The 27128-nt window shown below is 40.7% G+C and overlaps 1 protein-coding gene across 16 annotated transcripts in view; it reads right to left on the reverse strand.

Moving 5' to 3' along the window:
• Positions 1-27128, reverse strand: part of ZNF618 (zinc finger protein 618) — a 638793-nt gene that overhangs the window by 412202 nt on the left and 199463 nt on the right. For 15 of the 16 annotated variants that reach the window (XM_029611889.1, XM_029611890.1, XM_029611900.1 and 12 more), the window contains 2 exons: positions 5819-5923; positions 3061-3138 (listed from right to left, as the gene is read on the reverse strand). The exons of the other annotated variant lie outside the window; for it this stretch is intronic. In XM_029611889.1, coding sequence (XP_029467749.1) covers positions 3061-3138; positions 5819-5923 — 183 coding nt within the window. The remainder of the gene's footprint in view (positions 1-3060; positions 3139-5818; positions 5924-27128) is intronic. 16 annotated transcript variants of the gene reach the window in all.

Raw genomic sequence — 27128 nt, forward strand, 5'->3', positions numbered from 1 at the left:
TTACCTCTTCGTTTCCACAAATCCTCCAGACCTGTAAGATCTGCCTGCAAAGGCTCTCTCTTCGCCCCCCCCCCCCCCCCCCAACTAAGACCGCCCTAAGGAAACGTGCCCTATCCACTGCTGGTCCCTCTCAATGAAACACTTTTCCCCCAGATCTCCGGCTAGAATCATGCTCACTAACTTTCCAAAAATAAAAACTTAAAACTTGATTTTCAAACAAGCCTTTCCTCATCCAGATGACCCCCCCCCGGAAATCAGGAAGATCCATCCCGGAACACTAATCAATACTGCTTCACACTCACAAGGAAGTACGTGCTCCCGCTCTTCTAGGTCATTCATGCTCCATTCTCACCCGGAATGGACTCTGCCATCTGGCTTGGTCTAGACTGAACATACTTTCTGACTTCCTTAATGCCTTATTATCATCGTATATTTATTCTCATTGCTTTAGTATATAATTTGATCTTACTATTTGTTTATCTTATAGGCTTTTTATCATTGAGTCTTTATTATCATATGTTTTTCTCTTGATTTGATATTGTTTAAGAGTCATTCTAATCCTCACGTGGCTCACACTTTTTCAGTTGTCATTATTTACCTTTGTTTTTGATCCCTTATTCCCAGTTCCATGTCACCATGTTCTATGTAATGCTATTTGCAACTTTTGTGTTTTCACTGTAAACCGATATGATATGTAAATTTTCTACATGAATGTCGGTATATAAAAGTCCAAAATAAATAAATAAATAAATACTGCTAGAAAAAATAGTGGAAAGTGTTCTAAATATCAAAATCACAGAACATATAGAAAGTCATACAGAAAGACATGGTTTAATGGAACAAAGTCAGCATGGCTTTACCCAAGGCAAGTCTTGCCTCTCAATCTGCTTCACTTTTTTTTGAAGGAGTTAATAAACATGTAGATAAAGGGGAAATGGTAGATGTAGCGTATTTGGATTTTCAGAAGGCATTTGACAAAGTTCCTCATGAGAGGCTTCTAGGAAAAGTAAAAAAGTCATGGGATAGGTGGAAATGTTCTTTTGTGGCTTACAATCTGGCTAAAAGACAGGAAACAAAGAGTAGGATTAAATGGACAATTTTCTCAGTGGAAGGGAGTGAGCAGTGGAGTGCCTCAGGGCTCTGTATTGGGACCTGTACTTTTCAATATGTTTATAAATGAGCTGGAAAGAAATACGACAAATGAGGTAATCAAATTTGCAGATGCAGATTGTTCAGAGTAGTTAAATCACAAGCAGATTGTGATAAATGCAGGAAGACTTTCTGAGACTGGAAAATTGGGCATCCAGATGGCAGATGAAGTTTAATATGGATATGTGCAAGGTGATGCATATAGGGAAAAATAACCCATACTATAGTTACACAATGTTAGATTCCATATTAGGAGCTACCACCCAAGAAAGAGATCTAGGCGTCATAGTCGATAGCACATTGAAATAATCGGTTCAGTGTGTTTTTGCAGTCAAAAAAGCAAACAGAATGTTGGGAATTATTAGAAAGGGAATGGTGAATAAAACGGAAAATGTCATAATGCCTCTGTATCGCTCCAAGGTGAGGACCACACCTTGAATACTGTGTACAATTCTGGTCGCCACATCTCAAAAAAGATATAGTTGCGATGGAGAAAGTACAGAGCAGGGCGACCAAAATGATAAGGGGAATGGAACAGCTCCCCTATGAGGAAAGACTAAAGATGTTAGGACTTTTCAGCTTGGAGAAGACACAGCTGAGGGGGGATATGATAGAGGTGTTTAAAATCATGAGAGGTCTAGAATGGGTAGATGTGAATCAGCTATTTACTCTTTCGGATAATAGAAAGACTAGGGGGCACTTCTTGAAGTTAGCATGTGGCACATTTAAAACTAATCGGAGAAAGTTCTTTTTCACTCAACGCACAATTAAACTCTGGAATTTGTTGCCAGAGGATGTGGTTAGTGCAGTTAGTGTAGCTGTGTTTAAAAAAGGATTGGATAAGTTCTTGGAAGAGAAGTCCATTACCTGCTATTAATTAAGCTGACTTAGAGAATAGCCACTGCTATTATTAGCAGCAGTAACATGGGACAGACTTGGTTTTGGGGTACTTGCCAGGTTTTTATGGCCTGGATTGGCCACTGTTGGAAACAGGATGCTGGGCTTGATGGACTGACCCTTGGTCTGACCCAGTATGGCATGTTCTTATGATTGTTTCCCTTTGAGTTAGTGTTTTGGATTAGGTGAGGAGGCTGGCAACTAGCAGAGAGGATACAATTTATCTTGGGTTTGCTCAAGTTGCTATAATAATGTGATTTTATTGTGATGTTGAGCGATAATGATATTTGTTTAATACATATCTAAATTTAAAAAAAATGTACCAACTACATCTTTTGCAGTACCTCCCAGCTAATCTCACTACCACAACACATAGCAGAGGGAATCTCTCTGAAGTCTTTTGAACATCAGCTGGCTGGTGTATGTCACAAATGGGAAAATTGTAGCCACTACAATTCAAAGAGGAATGACTGAATTAAAGGCTCAGGATACTGTTGTATCTTAAAGTTTGAGTCTGTTGTCTTCATACTCTGACAAGTGAACGTGAATAACCCTTTCCTAATCTGCAGAAAACTAACTAAATAGTGAAAACAAACTGAAAAACTGGTATATATAAAAAAAACCCTCAAATCATCCATCTTGGTTTTAACATCAGTTAAACTAAAGCAGAACTGTCTTATAATGGACATATCTATTGATGTAGAAAAATAAAAGTAAATTTAAAGAAAACACAAAATCAAGAAATCAGGTTGCAGAAACATGAAAAGTACAAATCAAATGTATGGAAAAAAACTGTATTCAGCTACTTTTACAGCATTTACACAAATTTAAAAACTTACTATTAAATAATTTTATAAAGTGAAAGTGTCAGGGAATAAAGTATTCCTGGGTAGAACCCCATTAGTACTACTACTATAAAATATCAGGAACAGCAGTACCTGAAGAGATAATAGTATAAAAGTCTGCAATAAAACTCCAGTATAGAGGTATTATAAAAACCTTGAATATTGGTACCTCTGTGCGCTCTCACATGGGTCTGAAAGCAGTTGTAATATTTGTATTTCTTCCCACAAATTCCACACTCGTACGATCCTGTAAAACAAGACAGGAATGAAAACAATAACCCAAGTTAATTTCAGCACAAGGTGTATTGGGGAAGGAAGAGTGTATTAAGCAAAAGGCCGCTCAGAGTATAAGCTATCAAAGCAGGAGCTCAATGTAGAACAGTTTGTGTTTCAGAAACCATTCTATGCAGCTGCATTTTATCAATTAAAACTCTTATTGCTTGAATGTGAATAATTACTTTAAACAGAATTCATGAATATATATATATATATATATATATATATATATATATATATATACACACACACACACACACACACGCGTGCAAATATATAGCAACTATATGCATATATATTAACAATGGCAGATATAAATATTTTAAATGTTCCTATCTATGGAATAGGTATACGTATCTAAATATAGGAACATAAAACATTAAGGGGCAGATTTTCAAAGGCTACGCGCGTAACATATGCCATAACCTGAGAAAATCTGCCCCTGCATGCGCCGAGCCTATTTTGCATAGGCTCAGAGGCGTGTGCAAGCTCCGGGACGTGCGTATGTCCTGGGGCTTTCAAAAGTGGGCGATCCAGGGGAGCAACAGCAGTCCGAGGGGGTGTCCCCAGCCCTCTTCCGTTCCAGCCATGCCGGAGGTTTGTGTGTTGGCAGCCGGCCGGCAGGCGTAAGAAATAAAATAAGGTAGGGGGGGAGGATTTAGGTAGGGCTGGGGGTGGCCAGAAAAAAAGTTCCCTCCAAGGCCGCTCCGATTTCGGAGCGGCCTTTGGAGGGAACGGGGACAGTTTTCAGGGCTCCCCTCGGGCTCGGCGCACATGTTATAAAATTGGGCATAGATTTGTTCGGCCGGGTTGCGCAAACAAATCTACGCCGGCGCATAAGTTTTAAAATCTGCCCCTAAATGTGCAAAAAAATGTCTGTTTATAAAAAAGAACTAAAAATGAATAAACAAAGTAAAGCCTTAAAACAATTATATTCCTCTAAATAAAACTGGAAACGTAGCACGTGACAAATCTTATACATATTTAGAAGAAAATTGAGAACAAAAGTATATACAAATTGAGTTAATCTGAAACCTGTAGTATTCCTGAGAGCGCAGTTAAAGCTGTTGAACTCTAAAGTCTTCTATTTCGCAATAATCTTTACAAGAGGATGTGCAGCCTATGGCCAGCTGAAATCACCAGCACTCAAAATATAATCCAAACCACACAGTAGAAATAGCAGACCGTCAATCTTGCAAATCCTTAATGCCTGAGAACTACACTGGTTCTTTCTGCCCCAACAAGGGCCCTATTGTTTCACTAATGTCAGTTTCTTCAGAGATGTATTGTTTATTTTACTACTTCAGGACAAGACAAGTTCTAATCAATATTGAGTAACAATAAAATCCTAATAGCACGGCAAATGGGTTTGTGGATTATTATCTTTCAACCTATTTCTTCATCTCAGCTATCCTTCTCACACTGAGTACTATGCTCTCAGAACATTACAGCTTTCAGATTAACTCAATTCATATATAGTTTTGTACTCAGTTTTCTCCTAAATAATATGAATAAGATTAGCCACTTGTGGTGTTTTCTGTTTTATCTAGAGGAATATAATTGTTTTAGGCCTTTGTTTATAAAAATCAAAAATAAACAGACATTTTTTGTATATTTAATGTTTCTTGTTCCTGTATTTAGTTATGTATATATATGTGTATATGTTATATATATATAGGTTTGTACCTATATCCACCCTGAAGACTATTCTTTCTACAAGGTCTTCCACTGGCCTCAATCCTTTAGTGTCAATAAATATTCTTGCCTTTTTGAAGTATTTTATATCATGTACAGTACTGTTTAGAAAAACACCTGCTAGAAAACATACCTGAAATATATATTTTATGCTGATGTAGATATAAAAAAGTCATAATTTCTCTGTTCAACACGCACACAAAAGGAAGAATTCTGTACCTAACTCACTGTACATTTCAAAAGATCACATGAAAGTATTTATACTCTTGTATCAATAAAAAAAAGCTTATCCTTAAGTTTTAAAGATATTTTAGCTGCTTCCTTGTAATTCACCTGAAACCTTAGGAGCAGCCATACCTTGAACAGTGTCAATTACTTTGCGTTTTATTTTGTATTTTTACTTTAAGCTACACATAGTAGGGGTAATTTTCGAAAGGATTTAGGCACATAGAAGTAGCATATATTTTAGAAACTTTCAAAAGCACATGTACTTGCTTAAAGTGCACTTATGTGCATAAACCCTATTGACATTTCAATAGCATACATCGTAGCAATTTTCAAAGCCCATTTATACACATAAAACCCAACTTCAAGCTCATAAATCCTTTTGAAAATTACCACCTATGGTTCTAGTGCTAAACTAGCATTAAATCATTCTGGAGAACACGCCACAGCTCCTGAATGCTTTTTCTGTTTGTCATACAACAGACAGGCAAATACTGCAAACTTTTTTTTTTTTTTTTTTTACCCCTGCAGAAATGTTGATTTTCACAATGACTTTCTGACACTTATTTTCAGAAAGGTTTATTTTAATGGTTTTTTTTTTTATTATTTATTTACAGAATACTGAATTTAAGAAATGTTCACAGCAATAAACGTAAAAGTACTCACATGACATTTGAGTATGCTCTTAATCTCATGATATAGTATATATCTACCCATTTTCTCTAACCTACCTGGAGATGGTGTAGAGACGTAACTGGCAACCCATTGTCGGACACTGCCATTCCGCGGTGGCTCTCTGCTCAGCACTGCTGTAGGTCTCTCCGCTGACTCGCCCCCTAGTGTGGTGCACTGATATCATTAGGAATGCAAGAATTTGACTTTTATTTCCAAACTGGCACATGTGCAGCAGCTGTCTCAGCTTTCTGCATCCAAAGAGTTTTCTATCAAACTTTAATTTTTCCCCATCTCACAGTAAGATTATGTATAAGGAAGTAGATATTCAAACACTACTTAGCCACATGCGTAGGACTTATCCAACTAAGTGGCAGCCACTGAATATCTGGCTATATTCAGCAGTCACCATTTAGCCGAATAGTCAGTGGACAGGCAATGGGCATAACTGGGTGGTGCTACTTATCCAGTTGACTTAGCTAGATAAGTAGTGATATTCAGATTTATCTGTTTAAGTTAAGCCTGATCCATAGCAAATCTAAATTTAGCCAGAAAAAACCTATCTGGCTAAGTAGCTTAAAATATGGGGATATTCAGCAGCATAGTTGGATAAGACTTATCCAGCTAATTTATTTAGTAGATTATGTCTGAATATTGACCTCCTTATATCTAATGATACACAGCAACCTGAGATTTATCTAACAGGCACAGTATCCTGCAGAAGAAACTCCCTGTTCCATAGGATTTCAAATATAATTCTTAACACTGACATTTTTGTTAACCGTGTTTGTGTTAGGGACTTAAGCATTAATTTTTCTCCCACATAATGAATGTTAAAGAGATTACACACTCCTATCACACAGTATCCACTTCTGAATGAGGATGAGTCTAATCAACAAATATTAAAGCAACAGTACTACCTACATTGGTGAAAATATCGTACCAACTAACCCTATCAATCCGATTCTTACATATACTATCTCTTTTCATAACAGTGTGGCTGCCATGTTGGTACACTTTATTTTTGCAAATACAAGGTCAAACAAGTTACACATGCTGCCTTCTTACTGGATAAATACATTCTTCACTATTTTTCAAAAGTTATGCTCCCTTCATCAGTTCATTGCAAAAAGGGTCTAGCTTTTAAGATTACATTTCTTTAAGGCAAAAGTTTTGCACATTTTACTGTGGCCATGCCACTTTTCCAAATGACCTTTCCCTGGATTCACTCTTCAGCAGTACATACTGTATTCAAATTTACAATGTATTAGAGTGATATTAGCAAAATGCTCTTAACGGTGAATTTTAAAAGCTTATTATACGCTACACGTATCTTAAGAAGCACCTCAGTGCACGCTTATCTCCCGGTATGCACACAAATCAATAAGGAAAAAAGGGGCGGGGCATGGGCATTCTGGGAAGGAGACCTGAAAATGTGCACATAAATATTTACATGCACAAGCACATGCAGCAGTCCCTTACATAATATCCATAGCAGAAGTAAAGTTACACAGTAAGTTTTAAAATAAATTCATGGTTTGAATAGTCAGGGCTAATAAGGTAAAAGGGAGGAAGGTTAACTGAGTTATTAGGAAGTCGGGAGTCTTTACCTGGGAAACTGGGAAAACCGGTAATTGTGTTGGCTTGCGTATCGATTTAAAAAACCCCACTCACGCAGCAGAGCCACCATTTGAGCGCACAAGTGCGCGACTATCGAAAATTGTGCACCCATGTACACGCATATGCTATAAAATGGCCGTGTCCATTCACATAAGCAGGAATATGTATACCCATGTGGCTGTTTAAGAGTTACCATCTTCATGTGCAAAAAAAATAGAATCCCAATCTACTTAAAGCCATAGTAAAAGAGGACTCTTGATAATATGATTTGTTCTAGTAATTGATGACTGAATTACAAATATGTTTGGTAGTACTTCAGTTTTAAATGCTATTTCCACAACTACTAGGAATTCTCCTTCATTCTGCATGATATAGGAAAGCTTTAACTCTTAATTTTCCCCAATTATGCCAACTTAGATCCGGTAGAAACAAAAAACTGTGATACTCATTTCTGTTGAGCCTACATTTGGATATAATGGAAGAAAAACACAAAGAACCATATTTTAGTTGTCCATAAACATTAAAATGAATGAAAAACCCCCCAAAGAAATATGTGGAACATTCATCTTCCCCTTAGATTTCTTTGAAATATTTTAGGAAATTCAAAACATTTTTCTTAATATATGTGAAGTCACTAATATTATGCAAATTTCTTTTCTATAATAGCAGTTGGGAAAATGCTAAATAAAAAAAATTAGGAATGTGTGGAATAAAAAATTAATCCCTGAAGTCTCATCTGAGGTTTAATTTCCTACGGTTGAGTCTACAGCTCTTAAAGGTCCAATTATGTTTAATGATAGGAATTGCAGACAAAAAAAGGATAGGGTTTTTTTTTTTTTTAATTTCCTTATGTTTTAAGCAGAATATGGTTCAGTTCATATCTAAATAATAGATTCTTTCAAGTTCAGATCAACAACGTATTATCCGAGAAAGTAAACCTCGAAACAGAAGTACCACAGGGATCAGCCCTATCCGCAACCCTCTTTAACATAAACATGCTCCCCCTTTGCCATCTACTAGCAGGACTTGGAATCACACATTACATATACCTGACGATATTCAACTACTTCTACCAATCGAGGACACAATAGAGAAAATGTTAAACCTAGCTAACATGTACCTAGACATTATAAAACAACTACTGAACCAAATGGAGCTTTTGATCAACATTGAAAAAACAGAATTTCTGCACCAGGAACGGAAAAATATCAAGATCATTCAAACACCATTAATACTCAAAAACAGCCAAAAAATTGAACTAGCCGAAAAAGTACAGAACCTTGGAATAATAATGGACCCAGAAATAAATCTAAAACAACACATATCGCTAAAAGTAAAAGAAGGCTATGCAAAACTCATGACCCTCAGAAAACTAAAACCACTACTAACACCAACTAATTTCAGAACAGTACATCAGGCTCTAATTTTCTCCAGCACGGACTACTGTAATGCACTTTTACTAGGACTCCCAAGTACAACTCTAAGACCCCTACAAATACTTCAAAACACAGCAGCTAGAATACTAACCGGAAAAAAAAGGAGAGACCATATAACTGAAACCCTAGCGGAATTACATTGGTTACCCATTGAACAAAGAATAAAATACAAAGCCTTATGTACCATACATAAACTAATACATGATGAAAAAGCTGACTGGTTAAACACAGCACTAAGAGTACACGTCCCACACAGAAACCTTCGTTCAGCGAATAAAGCACTCTTAACCATTCCTTCAGTAAAGACAGCAAGACTAACACAAGTGAGAGAGAGGGCTCTATCCTTAGCAGGCTCCACCCTCTGGAATGCAATGCCGGAAGAGATCAGATTACAAAATGATCTCAAAACCTTTAAGAAAAGTTTAAAAACATGGCTTTTTAAACAAGCATACTATAAAGAGACCGGAGAATAGAAAAAAATACAGGAAGAGGCAGAAGAGCACCAAAACACTGCACTACTCTCAGAATGTGCAACGCTATATCACCACAAACATAATTGTAAAATACAGAGAATAAGAATTTTACCAGTGATTAGTACCGTAAAGACACACCTGGGCATGACCTACTTCACTTTTCAATTGATTACTTATTTTTTTTATATATTGTAACCGAACCTTTTGCGGCACCTGTTAAAATGTACTATAGTACGCACTCAATCACCTTAATTTATGTGCCAACATGTAAACCATTGCGATGGTATTTAACTTAGTCACGGTATAGAAAAGATTTTAAATAAAATAAAATAAATAAATATTCTGGTTTCTGTGGCTGGTCAACCACCTCAAAGGATTAGGTCAAGGGGGTTACATTACGGTGAAGTGGATTATATTATAGTACATGACAGTGAGGTAAGGCTAGGTTAAAAGTGAAGGAATATTACAGTAAAGATTTTCTGTTTATACACAGGGCTGAATTTGCCATAACACGTGTGTGACATCCATCTATCATAGCTAGCAGAGCTTTTGTTCTACTAAGCTTGTGAAGAAATTCTTGCTCAAGCATTGCCTCATCAGTCCCTCTTAAACTTTACTCAGAACTAGCAGACATGTACCTCTTCTGTTTTTTTCTTTAAAAATTTCAAAACTATCTTTAAATTTACCTTGCTGCCTTCAGCAGCCCCCCCCCCAAGTCAGCATTTTTCAATGCTACCTTTTCAAACAAAGTTTTCTTCTCAGTATGTCTACCATGAAAAAAAGCCACAGTAATTGGATTTAAAGACTTGTTTGTGGCAGGAAAATATCCATTAAGGATGAATTCAAACTGTGTTTCCAGTCTGGACACAAACAAGCAAATTGTTACAACTACAGATGGATATCCCTGCAAACACAACAGTCCAGTGCCTAGAAATTGGAGAAACTTCAAAAGTTTTCTAGAAGTCACATTAAGCCCTTTTGCCTCACCAGGAAGAGAATGAAGTACCAGTTCCTCTAAAGTATCTCTCCTGACAGTAAAGGCCAACACACAAAAGTGTATTGCCATCATCAAAACACAAGTCAGTTAGCTCAGCTGGTTAGAGTATGGTGCTAATAATGCCAAGGTCATGGGTTCAACCCCCCACACTGACCAATTTCTTCATAATAGACTTAGTTTTTGGGTACTTGCCAGGTTCTTATGGCCTGGATTGGCCACTGTTGGAAACAGGATGCTGGGCTTGATGGACCCTTGGTCTGACCCAGTATGGCATTTTCTTATGTTCTTATAATAGACCTCATTGGCGCCATACAGTCATAAGTCCCTAGCATCTTTGACACATACAGCCTCAGAACATCGATTGACACCGTTGCCCATTAAACCATTAGAAGGATCAATGGATCATACTGCAAATCTTCAGGAAACGAATCACATCAGGGTGAGCTGCTAAGGCATGACCGTCCACCCGACCCAGGAGAGAGCAGAGCGCAGAGACTTGAATGCGTAGAGAACTGAAGGAGAGGCCCTTAGAGAGACCCTTCTGAAGAAAAGAAAGAATCAAAGGAATCGAGGCGGAGTGCGCAGGGACACCCGCCTCCGTACACACGGACTCAAAAGCTTACCAGATGCGCACATAGACCAGAGAAGTCGACTGCTTCCGGGGGTTTGGAAAGGAACACAGCCAGCATGACGCGGCGAACAGAGAACTTTAGTCCACGGCAGATATGAAGAACAACTTTTACAACTTTTGGCGAGGTTAGAATTCTTCAAGGTTGGTGAAGATTAGAAAAGATACTCCCCTGAAGAAAGATTTACATCTGAAACACGAACCGTTTGTGTCTGGATTGGATTTCAAACTTTTGAGGACTCACCAACATCTACAGGGAAGTCTATTATGGACCCGCCTTAAGCTAACTTGGTAACTTTATAAGATCATACTAGGTCTTTCCTAGAGGAAAGGTAAACATTTACACCTCCGCGGATGTTTTTGAATTGTTTTGGGATTACAATTTCAATTCACAAAAATTTTTCAAAAAAAAGTTTTGTTCTATAGGAGGTGGTGGTGGTTGATGATTATAACCAATTACACATTGGTGCGGAGTCACCTACACTATATATGAAACTTCCACCCTCTCCTTAAAAATATATTTTTCAAATGTCTCTTTGAAAAGATTTTTTGAAATTTTGTTCCACAGAGTGTAGGTCTATTAAGTAATTTTTGAATTCACACAAACAGGGTTTTCAAATAACATAGTAAAATATAGTTTGGCAGCGATAGAGCAGCTACATGTTGCTTTTGATTTATTTTTAACTTTAGGACAGGTCAGCGGTACAATCAGAGTTAGCCGCACAAGTTAACCGGCTAACTCCAAATAGAAAATTTACTTATGCGGCTAAATCTGCTCCTTCCCAAAACATCTCCCATCTGCCTATGGAATGTCCCCAACTTATCAGTCTTTAAATATGCTAGTTTAGCCATTTTGACGTATAACTTTTCAGTATTCCGTCTGAATGGCTTTCGAATATCTTCTGATTTATGCACATACACCATGTTGTCTGTGCATACATTTTCTGATGTGTGCTTTTTTTTTTTTTTTTTTTTAAACTCCTGATGCATTAGCATACTATTAGCTTACTGCATTAGGAGTTTAAGCTTGAGCATTGGGAAATTGTGCGCTGATTTTCTGCAGACAGTTTTAACACTCAGCTTTTTGCATAGGCCTCATAGTGACACTCAAACTGAGTCTAGGCCATGATACAGAAAAAAAAAAATTCTAGGCAAGGTCTTAACTGACACTAATTTGTTTGCCTTTGTACCATCTAAGCAAACACCTCCGCATAGCATAATAGACTTTAGTAATAACCCTAAAATGCCTTGGCAGAACAGCCCTCAGACTTCAAGGTTTTCCTCTCAACATCCAAGTTGTTTTTCAGATATTGTATTACAGTGCTATATAAATCATTCCAACCCACATAATCATTTCGTCTCAGATTTTACTCCCCAGGGCAAATAAACCCTGTTGAAAATACTTAAGAAGAAAATAACTGAAATTCAGACAAGTGTGAATGTGGTGAGACCACAACTTGAATACTGTGTGTAATTCTGGTTGCCACATCTAAAAAAAGATATAGTTGCACTAGAGAAAGTGCAGAGATGGGTGACCAAAATGATAAGGGACATGTGAGGAAAGGCTAAACAAGTTAGGGCTGTTCAGTTTGGAAAAGAGACAATTGTGTGTAAACTGAGGACATGAAACTTGCACATTATCCATTTCAGAATAAGGCTGTAATGAAACAGAATGTGGAAAAACTGAAGGGTTCTGAATACTTTCCTCAAACATTCCAGGAGATGGAATTAGTATTTTGGCTGATCAAGTTAAAGTTTCATCCGATAATGTCTGTGTCCTACAAGGGACTTGAGTCCACACAGGAAATAAACAGGACCCTTGCCCAAATTCCTCCAGGAGACAAGATCAACCAACTCCGAAACCACGGAATGCAGCAGCCATGGACAGAGGTCATATCCCAACACAGGAAATAAACAGGACCCTTGCTCAAATTCCTCCAGGAGACAAGATCATCCAACTCCGAAACCACGGAATGCAGCAGCCATGGACAGAGGTCATATCCTCAAGGCAAGTTCCCATTAGGCTGAACTATTCCAGACTTTATCTGGACCCGACCCTGTGGTGGATCACCAGTGACTCCATCTGGACTCATTCTGACCCCACATGGGACCACCAATGACTATTCCCCAATTAACTGCCACACTGAACCACCAATGACTTTCTCTCATTTCTCTCCCGTGATCAGTTGCTGATACATAGAAGTCATAGAATGCACATTTGGCATTTTGAAAAGCATAATTGCTTACCTATAGCAGGTTTTCTTCTAGGACAGCAGTATGTTTGTCCTCACATATGGGTGACATCATCAGCTGGAGCCTTGCACAGAAAATATATGTCAAAGTTTCTAGAAACTTTGACTGGCACACTGAGCATGCCCAGCATGCCACCATCCACATATTCATGTAGGGTCCCTCTTCAGTCTTGTAACATAGAATTACAAAAAAAATAAAATAATAAACATAATAAAACCCAACTCTGCAAGGTGACGAATGGGTTTTGTGAGGACTAACATCCTGCTGTCCTAGGAGAATACCTGTTACAGGTAAGCAACTCTTTCTCCTAAGTCCTCACACATGGGTGAATCCCTAGCTAAAGGCTGTTCTCGAACTACAAGCAAGACCAACAGACACATAACCAGGTGCCAACGGGCACAACACAGGTGCTGCTTTTAACAGAGGGAGACAGCCTGAACCCGAAAAAGAGGTCCTAGGCAGGAAGAGTTGGGTTTTAGAGCTTAAAGAGATTCTGGAGGACATACTGGCCGAAGCTGCTACCACATCAGCCATCCCTGACAGCCAGACAGTAGTGAGAGGCAAAAGCATGAAGTGAACTCCACATCACAGCCTTGCAGATCTCGTCCACAGGGACTGCTCTCAAGTGGGCCACTGAAGTTGCCATGGCTCTGACAAAATGAGCCTTGACATGGCCCCCAAGCTGCAGTCCCGCCTGAGTATAATGGAAGGAGATGCAATCTGCCAGCCAGTTTGACAAGCAACCGCAACTCCTAATCTATTCCTGTCAAAAGAGATGAAGAGTTGCATAGACTACCTATAGCCTGCTGTTGTCTCCAAGTAGAAGGCTAAGGCTCTCTTGCAATCCAGACTGTGCACAGCCCGTGCGCCCTGGTGTGAATGAGGCTTGGGAAAAAGGTTGGGTAAGATGACTGACTGGGTAAGATGGAAATCCATCACCACCTTAGGCAGGACCTTAGGGTATGCGTGCAGAACCACCCTATCATGGAAGAACTTCGAGTAGGATGGATACGTCATTGAGGCCTGAAGCTCAACAACTCTGTGCGCTGATGTGACCGCAACCAAAAACATGACCTTCTAGGACAGAAACTTGAGGTCACAAGAATGCAAAGGCTTGAAAGGAGCTTTCATGAGCTGAGCCAACACCACATTGAGGTCCCAGGTCATAGCAGGAATCTGCAGGGAAAGTTTCAACTGAAGCAGTCCCCTCTTAAAGCCCCCCACAATGAGTTGCACACAGATGGGCGAATCATCCACACCCTGGTGGTAGGCACTGACCACACTCGGGTGTACCCTAACGGAGTTGGTCTTTAAACCAGCGTCCAAAAGGTGAGGTAGGTAAACAAGAAGCTTCAGTGTAGAGCTTGAGAACAGATCCATGCTGCAGTGCTCACAGACAGAAAACCTCTTCCACTTCAGGCCATAAGACTTTCTAGAGGAAGGCTTCCTGGAAGCCACCAGGATTCGAGACACAGAGAGGTTGAAGGGCTATAGAATCAACTTCTCAACATCCAGGCCATCAAAGACCAGGCCTGGAGGTGGGAATGGTGCAGGGTTCCCCCATCCTAAATGAGGAGGTCTGGGGAGGTCCCCAGATTGATCGGCTCCCAAAGGAAGAGATCCCGCAAGAGCGGAAACCAGATCTGCCTCGGCCAGTGAGGAGCTATGAGGATCATAGCTCCCCTGTCCTGTCGAAGCTTCAGGAGAGTCTTCAGCACCAGGTGAAGTGGAGGTTATATATACATAAGGCCTTTGCCCCAATAGTGGGCAAAGGCAACTGAGGCTGGTTTGCTGTCCCCCCTGTGCAGGGAGCAGAACTGATCCACCTTCCTGTTTCAGGGGATGCAAACAGATCCACGTCCTGGGTCCCCAAGCAGTGAAAGATCGAATCCACCGCTTCTTGTTTCAGGATCCACTCATGGGGCCAGAAGGCTGACTCAGCCTGTCTGCCAACACATTCTCTGTCCAGTCAGGCACATGGTTCGGAGCACCATACCCTACAACAGAGCCCAGGTCCAGATCTGAACGGCTTCCTGGCATAGGAGGAACGACCCCATACCTCCCTGTTTGTTGATGTACCACATTGCCACCTGGTTGCCAGTCTGGATCAGGACCACTTTTTTTGATCGGCCGATCCCTGAATGCGCAGTGCGCATATCAAATCACATGGAGCTCCAGGAAGTTGATCTGGCATTGTGCTTCTTGGGTGGACCACAAACCCTGGGTATGGAGCCCCTCTACAGAGGCACCCCACCCCAGGTTAGACGCATCCGTAGTGAGCACAATCTGGACAGGGGGACTTTGAAAGGACCCCACCCCACCCCCCAAGACAATTTGAAACCACCTTTGTTTTATTTTATTATTTAATCCTTTAAAGCACTTGATATAATCCACATTATTCTTATCAATAACAACTTTCTACTCCTTAAGACTCCATTTGTAAGGATTTATTAAACTTAGAACAGTTGCAACATTTCAGAGAGTCCCTAAGTTTGGGGCCGATGTAATAAGGTGAGATGAAGCTGCCGCAGATTTGTGCATGCACATACGCATTTGTTCATGCATTTCCTCATGCAAAGCCCTATATGGGGATGTAATAAGAGTTGTGTACACGGGAAAAAAAAAGCACGTACAAACACACTTACTGACCCGCAGTTTTTTCTGCACGAGTGCATGCTGAAGGCACGCAAAGGAGGCAATTACCTAATCATAGGCACTGCAGGGAGCCACAGTAATGCTAGTGTGGATTTTTATACCACCACGGTCAAGCGATGAGTTAAGTGACAGTGCCTTCTTGGCGCCCGAGCAGCCAGATTCATAATTAGCTAGGTGCCTTTCTGGGCGCCCGATCCTTCAGATTTGCAGCCAACTGAGCACCTCTCTCATGCCAGTGTGAATTATCACCCATGAAAATATTTGCCATTTTTTCTGCAGCACAGTTATTCAAAATATTAAAAATACATTTCAGGGTCATACTGTCACAGAATAGCATTCGCTTTTATGTGTGGATTATTTGCGTGGCTTTTCAGCACAGATGCAGCTATTTATTACATAGGGCCTTGCCACGCTTAGGTTCACATGTTTCTTCAACTGTGCACGGATTTATGCACAAATCATTTGAGTATTTTTTTACATCCCGCGCAAGTGTCTGCTTTAGCTATGCGCAGTAATCAAAACTGGCATAACTAGCACCTGTTTTACTGCAGGTCTTATTACATCGGCTTCTTTGTCTTTTAAACATTATAAACAGAAAACATTCACTAGCTGTTGCTTCATTGCTAACAATGATGCTAATCCTCTGTGGTGCCCCTGTACCATTCTCCACTTCCAACCATGAATTAGACAAGAACAAGGCTTTTAACTAAAATTTCCCCTTCAACCTACTTAGGGGGGAAAAGGTTGACAAATCTGAGGCAAGTCTTTAGTGTTCTACAGAGGTTCAATGCACAAACTTTCACACTGCGGCTTTTCCAGCAGTGCTTCTATGGAGTGAATAAATTACTAGTTTTCCTTTTCTCTGGCTATCACACCAGATCCTTTTAAACTTCAAAACAGTAACACAAAAATGCACTACCTGGAGGTATTATTTCTTTATAACAGTAGCTAAATTTACCCAAGTTGATTTTAGCATCTTCACAGAAACAAACAAATCACAATCTCTATCTTAGTAATTAATAGGTGTTCAGCTTTTCCCATTTCTATCACTTAGTAAAAGAAAAGTTTTCAACTGTGCTGGCCAATCAGTTTAACTTAATTAACCCATAGAGTTTTATGACACAATAAGGTAGCTTTTAAACACCACATAACCTTCCTAGTCCCTAACCATCATAATATTGCCCAGCTTAGTTTAAATCCAAAACTTTACATTTTGTTCCTTGCTCCACTCTCACACAGGGTCTGGATCTCGAATGTATTCCTCTGTCACGCACTCAGTGCAAAAAGGGCCCTGATTCAGTAACAGAATAACTTATCTTAATAGCAACCAAAAGAAACTTTGCTTAGATGTTGGCAATTATCCATAAAACAGGCTCTGGTTCTTCATCATCATCATCATCATCATCATCATCAGATGGTTCCTCCTCACTGGGGCTGGCACTGCTCTTCTCTCTGCCTCTATTGTCAGTAAAACTCTCTTAAAGTGCCAGTCCACAGCAGACAAACCGCTAATTTATCATGCTTCAGCTGATTGCTGTTGTTTTGTCAAATGCTAGTTTTCAGGAATTCTGGATAATGTAGTCCCACTGGCAGCCATCTAAGCTTTTTTCCAGCCCACTTTTTCCCTCCCAATAGCTCCTATCTAACCATGCTATATGTTCTTTTCTGCGCAGGGACTAACCAAGATCCTAGCAAATCCATCACAATCGTATTGAACATCTGTGACCTGCAGCAGTGGAGAATTTAAGATATTTTGCAGCGCTGGTGGTTTTGTGTTGACTACTTGAAAAAACTCATGCTCATTATTTGAAGTATATTGGTGCAGTGCTGACCTACTCAGGGTTTTTTAAATTATATATATATATTTCTTTAAGATAGCAGGTATTGTGTGTATGTGGGAAAGTTGCATTTGATGGATGGAAGGGGCATTGATATATGTATGAGTAGGGGCCTAAGGTGACTGCTGAAGGTGGTGGTGCACCATAAAATTTGCTCCCATGTGCCCTAGAAAACAGTACATACCTCCTACATTACCCTGTAAGCAATACTTTCTATGATGCAAATAACCTACCAAATTTATGCTCACAGCAACCCAATCCTTAAAGGGAACGTTAGCTAATCCCTTCAAATAATCACCTAATCTATTAACTGCAGTTACGATAAAATGAGAATGAAAAAATATTTTCTGCAAGAACATTCAAAACCGCTTTCTATATGCAAGTGAAATTAATAAACAGTGAACTTCTGTTTAAAATAGACATGAGGAAGTGAAAACCATAATGCCGTAAAAGCCAGTGATAAGTACCATCATTTTCACAAAAGAATTAAAGTTACAAAAGAACTGGACCTTTAAAATGCAGACAGACCCTTACCTAATACAGAATAGAAATGTGCCAAAAAACTGAACTGGAAACCACAAGCCTGACTGTATTATGGAGTGCAAAAATGGAAAAAAAAAATCATTCCTCTCAAAACATCAAGCAAAAAAAAAAATTGGAGAAATGTAACATTCATAACATTAAAACCATATTAATAAAAAGAATGTCAAAACAGCAGAACATCCAATAATTTTAAAAAACTTGCATAAATTTCTTCTAATATTTCCCAAACACCAATAAAATATTTCAAAACATCTGATGAATAAAATATCCAATAATTAAATTAATCACAGGTTTTTCTTTCCCAATATCAATTGCATGAATATTTCATCAGGGCATGAAAGAGATATTTTATTTATTTCAAATATTTCTTATCTAACCCTCCAAATTTTGGAGCAGGGAACAATATAACAATTTAAGACACTGATTAAATCTTAAACATGCAGCAAAGTCTAACATAAACAGTAATAATAATCACACTTAAAGATGCAGCATAAAGCTGGCAGTAGTCTTCAAATGAAGACACTATTTCTCTGAAAAAAACAAACTCTATCCTGTTTTAATATTAAAAAATATATACATATTTAAAAACAAAAGAAACATCAAATTACACCCAATAATTAACATGAATAAGGATTAAAAATTCTCCTGCTCTCCTTACCTAGAATCTTTTGATTTCCAGTTACCCTGAGATCTATACATTAGGGGAGGTAGGGCCAAAAAAACTCTTCTCTCTTCCACACTCACACACACTCTTTCTCCCTCTCATATATACATGCCAATGCTTTCATATATACTCCCTTCTCTCACACACACAGGCTCTATTCCTCTCACACACAATGGGGGGGGGGGTGTGCGCGTGTGTGTATACCTGTGAGAGCCTTTGTGACAAACTCTCACAGGCACACGTTCACATGCGCATAGGCTCTCACAGATACAACAATACAGACTTCTAAACAGAGACACAGACTCTCACACACATAGGATCTCATACAGACATATATACATACCCAAAGGCTCTCACACAAGTTCTGATACAGACACACAAGTTCTCACACAGTCATCCACTACAGCTCCCACCATCCTCCTCACCACTGAGTCGTGGTGGAATGTGCTCCAATACGGCCCTGCCAGGCTTCTTGCACCGGGGGGGTAGGGGGGGGAAAGAGGAGTTGTGCACAGTGGCAGGTATAGTTGTGCACAAGTGCACATATGCGGCTTAGAGAGCTGCATGCCTGTGCGAGCGCAGAACTTTTCCCGCGCACGCGTGCGGCTAAAAGAGGGAGCAGCAGTGGTAGGTGGCGGCAGCACATGTTCTGGGAGGAGAGCCAGAGAAGACGTGATAGCTTTGCAAGTTGGTGGTGCAACGCCCACCCCGTTTTCAAGTTAGTGGTGCCCGTGCACCATTGTGCATTATGGCCACTATGCTCATGTGTATGAATGTTTCATAGTTTGGGTAGGTTTTAGAAAAAGGAAAAGGTGTATTTAGTAATAAATAAAAGCTGGGATGGTATATGTATTGATATTTATGGTTTGGGTGAAGACAAATGGATTTTTTGTTAAAAATATTTTGTTTGTATGTTTAGTCTTTTTCTGTTAATATGTTTTGAAGATACTGTGTCAATGCTAGATTTTAAATAATTTGTTTTTAATACTTCAATTAAAAGTTGTTTGTATTCTATATTTTGAGTTTTTGAATATTTTGTGATATTGGTTTCTACACTTACCTTATATTTTTGTGAAACCCTTGTTACATGTTGTAATTTTCTCTTTTTTTGGCTGTTCAGATATTTGGGTGATGGTAAGTGTAATGGGGGGAGGGGGTCATTTTCCTCAGAGAGTTGGTGTGCTAGAGATATACTGATGTTGTTGGGGGAATGGTAGGAGTCAGGATGGGGATGTGGGTGAGTTTAATTGTGTTTTTGAAGTGGGGTACATTTGGCTGGGGGTATAAGGTGTTGTGGGCACTTTCTTGTTTCACTTTATGACGACTAGTTTTAAAGTGGTTTCTTTAAATGATAAAATTTAAATTCACCTATGAAACATCAGCTTTTATTTGAGGAAGCAAGAGAGTCTTGTGCTTCGGGTTTTTTATTCAGTAAACCCAACTGATAAAACAAGATGAGAAGCTAATGAGGATACATTTATTTCCACTTAATTTTTTTTCTTCTAACTTGCTTCTGCCTAAACATGGAGGACTGGGTATTATAATTTCAAAATATATACTCACTGATGACCTGGAAGTTAGAAGTGATAGGGAGGGGAGATATTTCCTTTTCAAATTGAAGATTGGGTCTACAACTTTCTCTTCCTAATTTGTAGGGTCCTAATACTAATCAGGGTGATCTCTTTGTAGCTTCGGGGGAAACTGAGTTGTTGGAGAGACGAATGATTGCAGGGCTGACTAACAACATGAATGCTCTGCCACTCTAAATACTGAGGTGAGTCTGAAGGTACAAAGATGTAAGATTACATTTTTCTCTCTTCCCTGGGGTTAACAGAAGTTGGAGACTTTATAATCCTACTAAGAAGTTATATTATTTTCTATTCTATGCCCCAAAATACCAATTCAAGAATAAACATGTTTGTTGAGTAAATCCTGTTTATCTGAAAATTTCCATTGATATAGGCTCTACTGCATGATCTGATCATGTTCCCATTGAGTTTGAATGTTCATTTACACACAAAAAAAAAGACTGGATGACATTTTTGAAAGTTGAATGATTCTTTATTGAATGATGCAGAATTATGTGAGCAGCTGAGGTCTGACTTGCAAATATATCTTCAGTTCAATTATCAAAAGGGCACCTTTGCACAGACATTCAGGTTAAATTGATTCCTTGTGTGATGGCTTATGTTTTGATAAACTTGTATGTTAAATTGACTTTGTATGTAAATTGTAACCCACTGAGATTGGTGGATCAGCGGTCTATAAATTGTTTAAATAGAAAGTTGGAGAGCATTAAGATTTCAGATTCAATTTGTCAATTTGAATAGCTGCACAAAGAAAAGCAGAATCCCTAAATTCTTAAAAAATTGAAGACAAAGACTTACTGCTCTCTATGGTGATGAGATTAAAATACAAATTAGATTTTACTAAACATACTTTTTTCAAATTTGATAGCAGAGTGTTGTGTTTGAGGCATTGTGGACCCTTGGTCGCAATGGAGATGACTCTGCACACGGGGAGGGGTCCCGTGGGGAACCACTGCGATAGGCTGAACTCAGATAGACACAGTATGGATAGAGTCTTTATTGTACTGCTGTAGGTAGATGGTAAAGCAGGAAGGTAAGGCACTGATCCAAGAAGTGCCTGTACGTTCAACAGGCTCAGAAGTGAAGTCCCACCCAGATGTTTCTCGATAGGTGGAAGCCTGCAGTGCGGGTAACGTTGCAGATGATGGGTGGAGCTGGAGCACCAGATCGTAGAGGTACTCACAGGAATGATGCAGTCCTCCTGATGATGTAAAGTTGGGACCGAAGGTCCGTGGTGCAGGATATAATGGCTGGTAGGCCCTCGAGGAGAGAGTACCCGATGGTTCGATATGAAATGTAGAAGACAGAGAAAGACACCCGAGGAGCGGTTGTCTAGTTAGAGAGGACCCCGAAGGGTAGTTGGAAGCGAGAGACCACCGAAGAACGGGTATCTTGAGCTTCTGCTGGAGCGAGGCCCTTGGAGTGAAGCAGCATCTAAGTGTGCCGCTTAGAGAAGTCAGAGTAGCTTAAACCGAAGTCCTTGCTAACTCAAGGTAGTAGCAGAAGCGGAGGCTAGATATACCCGGAGGTACTGACGTCATGCGGTTGGGCCGCCCCCGAGGTTCCTGCCATGACGTATATTTGAGCGAAGGAGATGTGCGCGCTCGCGCCCTAGGAGGCCACAGGAGTAAGCATGGCGGATTGGGGTGCCCATGCTGATTTGGAAACGCTGCGCCCCATGGCACTTGGCACCGGAGGCAGCCATCTTGCCCAAAGAGAGAGAAAGGGGAGAAAAAGAAGTAAGGCAGAGCAGTCGCAGCCGTCTACAACAGACGGACGCAACACAGAGTTCTGGCCTAAAAGTAGAAAAGTGTACAGGTCCAAAATCAAATAATTAGGATTAAAGATGAGACAGGTGTTTTTTTTTATATATGACCGCTAAAATTAGTGAAAGGTTTGTAATGTTTTTTAGTGATCTGTACTCCAAGGATATGGATATTAAGGATGAGGAGACTGATTGGTATTTGGGCAAAATTCCACTTCCAGTTATATCTTCCGAGGTGCAAAATAGACTTAAGAAGAAAATTACTGAATAAGAAATCCTATCAGCAAATGGTTCATTAAAGCGAGCAAATCTCCTGGGTTAGATGTTTTCATGGCAAAATTTAATTTAAAAAAAGTATTGATTTTCTTGGTAATCCTTTGGTTAAGATAGTTAACTTTATCTAAGCAGCATCTTCCTTTCTATGAATTAGGCAGGTGTGACAGTTACCTGATTTGGCAAGAAAGCTAATACCTTATGTAGCTTATACGCCTATTTCCCTCTCGAATTAGGTATGAACAATTTGGCAAAAATTCTGGCTAATTCTTTGGGGGTGTGTTTTACAAGATTTAATTTTTATGCTTTACAGCTTATGAACCTTCTCTTAAATGTGTCTCATTATCCCATCTACAAGGAACCAAATATATTTTTAATTTATAATGGTGAGAATAAGCTATCATAGGGATTCTTACACTAACGTATCTGCGCCATCATATAAACTCCCCTCAACATTACAGTATCTGAGCTAGTATGTCAGAGCATTAACTATTCAGCAACCACACCTTCTCTTCATTTATTACAGCATTAAAGGTTTGTGGGAATGAGTGGTGATTCCCACAGAACTGAAGACAAACTAGACTGATTCCAGCCTTCTTAAAACAGTATGGGCCAGATTTTATAACATGCGCGTGGGCATAAATTTGTTCGCGTAACCCGGCGTGAACAAATCTACGCCTGATTTTATAACGTGCGTGCGCTGCCGTGCGCATGTTATAAAATCCAGTGTCAGCATGCACAGGGGGGTGCACAATTGTGCAGCCTGTGTGCGACGAGCCGCCTGCCTCCGTCCCTCCAAGGCCGCTCCGAAATTGGAGCGGCCTCGGAGGGAACTTTCCTTCCGCCCTCCCGCACCTTCCCCTCCCTTCCCCTATCTAACCCACTCCCCAGCCCTAACTAAACCCCCCACCAGACCTTTATTGAATAAGTTACAACTACCTCCGGGCAGGCGTAACTTGCGCGCACGCCGGCTCTCCATCCCCCGGCCCGGTGGCTCTTCCGGAGGCCTCGTCCCGCTCCCAGAACGCCCCCGGGCCGGCACCCCACCCACGGCCCCGCCCCCGGAATGCCCATTTTTTTTCGAGCCCCGGGACTTACATGCATCCCGGGGCTTGTGCGCGCTGCCAAACCTATGCAAGATAGGCTCGGTGCGCGCAGGTGGAGGCAGGGGTAGGTTTTCAGGGGTTGTGCGCGTATCTTATGCGCGCAACCCTTTGAAAATCTACCCCTATATCTTTATTATAACTTCACACATGCACAATAATAGACTGTCTTCCTCTCAGAAAAGTGTACTCTACTTACAGTGTGTTGCTTTGTCTCAGCTCAGTGTTGTATACAGGAGCTGCCTTTGTCCCAGAGACCTGGCCTGGTCTGCTTATCCCCATCTGGATCCCAGCTCTTATGGCCCAGTCTCTGGATATACTAACTAAGTCCCACCTGCCCTGTAGGATCCTGCCTATTGAGCATACTCTCTCTAAGGCATTTAAAGTGGATCAGGCATCTAGCCTGGTCCTGCACAGGTAAATAGGGAAACACTAGGGGCACAGTCTCACATACCCCTCCCCTCAGCTAGGATCCCTCAGGCCAAGCGTCCATAACTCCTCCTGGACCCCTTCCAGGAGAGTCTAAGACCTCCCAGTTCCTTTCTCCTAGTGTTACCCTTGAGCGCATCACGAATACCACCCAAATGTGCCGTTCACACAGTGCACATCCCCAGTCCTTTAAGTCCTTTGCTGGCTCTGGGTTCAAATTCCACACCAATGGAACTAAATGGACCGATAGGAGCCGGCACTGATGGTTCTCCAATGTTGTTGGAGCCTCCACCATGCCATCCTCTGAGCTCTCCAAAGACTTCTTCCAGGTTCAATGTAGTTTCGTCTGTAAACTCTACAGCACCTCCCTCTGAATTTTCTGCAGTTTTCACCTCTGTATACTCTGGCTACCTGCCCTCGCCGGTCAATGGCCAATCCGTAGCCTCACTCGATAGGTCTCCACAGTGTCATCCTCTGGGATCTCCAAGGCATTTCTCACTTGCTTCTCTGGGACAAAGGCAATTTTCCATGCCCTCTCTCTGGGCTTCTCATAGGAGGTGTTTTGGGGCTCCCAATAGCATTTGGGAGCCCTATGGGGTGTTCATCCGGACAGTCCATATCACCAACTTCCAATTTCTCAAAACTGCCTCCCTCCTGGGCAGTCTGTGTCGCTCTTCTTAGGCTCGGCGACCTGTCTTCTCAGGGTTCTTCACAGTCCCCTTTCTCTGCACTTCTCACGAGAATTATTTCTGGACTCTCAGTAGTGTTTGAGCACCCTACAGGATCTTCATCCTAACCCCCTGTAGCGCTACTCAGCTGCTGGGCCTCCACTGAGTCCTCTGCAGTACCTTCCTCAGCTCCCTGGCCACGTAAGATCTTTTCTAAAGAGGAATCAACAAGAGCCTGGCTTGCTTTCAGGTTCTTTTTCCCCTGAACTAAGGCAAGCTGGTGCTTTATAAGGCTCTCCTGTAACGTCCTGTCATTCCAGGATTCTCTGCAACAATGCTTGCCAACCTTCTTCAGTCATGCTCTCAGACTGCTGCATTCTGGGGCTGCACATTTTCCCTGCAGAGTGTCTTGCTTGCTGGAAGATGGCCCCGCCCGACTTCCATCCACCACACTCACAGCCCACTCTGGCAGCTTCCCCCACGGCTATGCCCTACTCAGCACAGCCCTGTTGCACCGGTGTTCTTTCACTTTTCTATTCAAGGCAAAAAAGTAAAAGCAAACCTGCTTGACCAGTAATAACTTGCTCACTGTTAAATCCCTGTCTATCTCCCAGCAGGGCTTCTCACTTTAGCTGGTTCAACCCTAAAACTTCCTGGCTTCCCTGCAACCAGGCCTACACAGTTTCCTCTGTACTTGAACTTTAAAATTTGGAGGTTTTCACTTTCAGTGCAGCTTCTGCCACACCCTTTCACAAACCATTATGCTCTCCTGCACACTGTATTTAGTTTTAGAGCCACAGGCCCTCTAGGTTATGTACAGCATTTAGAACCACATGTCCCCTTCACATAAGTCCTCTAACTCTCCACACAAACACTTTCTTGGAGGCTGAGGTTTTTCTGTGCAAAGCTTAGAAAAAATCTCACACATGACACCATGTGTGGGAAAGAGCAGTGATTCCCATAGGCCTGAAGACAAATTTGTCTGATTCCAACCTTCTTAAAATAGATCTCTTTATTATAACTTCACACATGCACAATAGTAGATTGTCTTCCACTCAGAACAGTATACTCTCTTTAATTATAGTGTTGCTTCAACTCAGCTCAGTATTTGGACAGTATTGTATACAGGAACTGCTTTCCTTCTAGAGACCTGGCCTGTCTACTTATCACCACCTGGTCTCAGCTCTTATGCCCCAGTCTCTGGTTATGACCTCTGAGACACTGCCCTGCAGGATCCCACCCATACAGTATATTCTGCTTAAGGCATTTAAGGTGGACCAGGTGGCCCTACATAGGTAAATAGGGGAATACTAGGAGCACTGCCTCACAAGGTTAGTTTGGGGTTCCAAACCCTGGTGCACCTTCTCCTCCATGTTACGTCTTTTTATTACCACAAACACAATCAACTCTGCACAATCTGGTTAACAGAAATAATGGTAGAGATGATTAAACTGTTTTACAAAACTTTTCAAATATATTCCAGTTTTAAATGTGTTGCATGAGTACTGAAGAAAATTGTGCTGTGCAGCTCACTGGGTAAGAAAGGTTAAGAAGGTACCTACAAACTCCTCTTCATGTACTCCACTTATCTGTAAAGTTGTCTTCTACCCTCTAAGTAAAATGGAATATGGTAATCAAACTGTCATTCAGCAGTCAGTATACTATATATCAATGTACAACTGTCCCTTGTAACTGGAATGCTTCTTGTAACTATAATGATTCCTTACAATTCGATTTCCCTCTGGGTGACTGCCACTGAAATTTTTGACTGCCATACCTACATTTAATACTGTGAGATGTATGCAGAAAGGCCTACAGCTGTGCTGAGCAGGACACCGCAGATCTATACCCAGCAGGTTAGCAATTGGAGGAAGAATAGAATTCAGAGGGCACTTAGTTGTAAGATTATTTTAAAAACATAAAAATGAACAGGTTGTACTGACTCCCAGTTCTACCACAACAGATATAAAACCCAAAGTAAAGTGGTTTCAAAAGACAACAGTAAAATATTTGGATAAAAAAGCAGAGTTACCCACCTGTTAAGAGCTGTTTTCTGAGGACAGCAGGATATCAGCCCTCACAAGCTAGTAACATCTGATGGCATCTAGCATGGAACTTCTTCAAAGTTTCTAGAACGCTGACTGTGTCTCACTGAACATGCCAATGTAGAAACAAATTGAACCACCCTATAAGATTTTTAAACTAATATAACAGACCCTCCGGTCACATTACCATTAAGCCCTGGATATTCCTGTATTCAGTGATTAGGGGATGTACTATTCAAATGCAGCCCCTTCCCTCTGAGGGTGCTGGAATGGCCATTTTGCTTGGTGAGTTAACAAAAGAAGCTTTCTCCTGAGAACTCTGGGGGCAGTATTCCGTTTGGAATTTTGGAGGGGGTTGAAGGTTTTTGACACCGAGTTAGGATTTTGGCC

Source organism: Rhinatrema bivittatum, chromosome 8, assembly GCF_901001135.1.
Source record: "Rhinatrema bivittatum chromosome 8, aRhiBiv1.1, whole genome shotgun sequence".
In the NCBI taxonomy this organism is placed as follows: Eukaryota; Metazoa; Chordata; class Amphibia; order Gymnophiona; family Rhinatrematidae; genus Rhinatrema; species Rhinatrema bivittatum.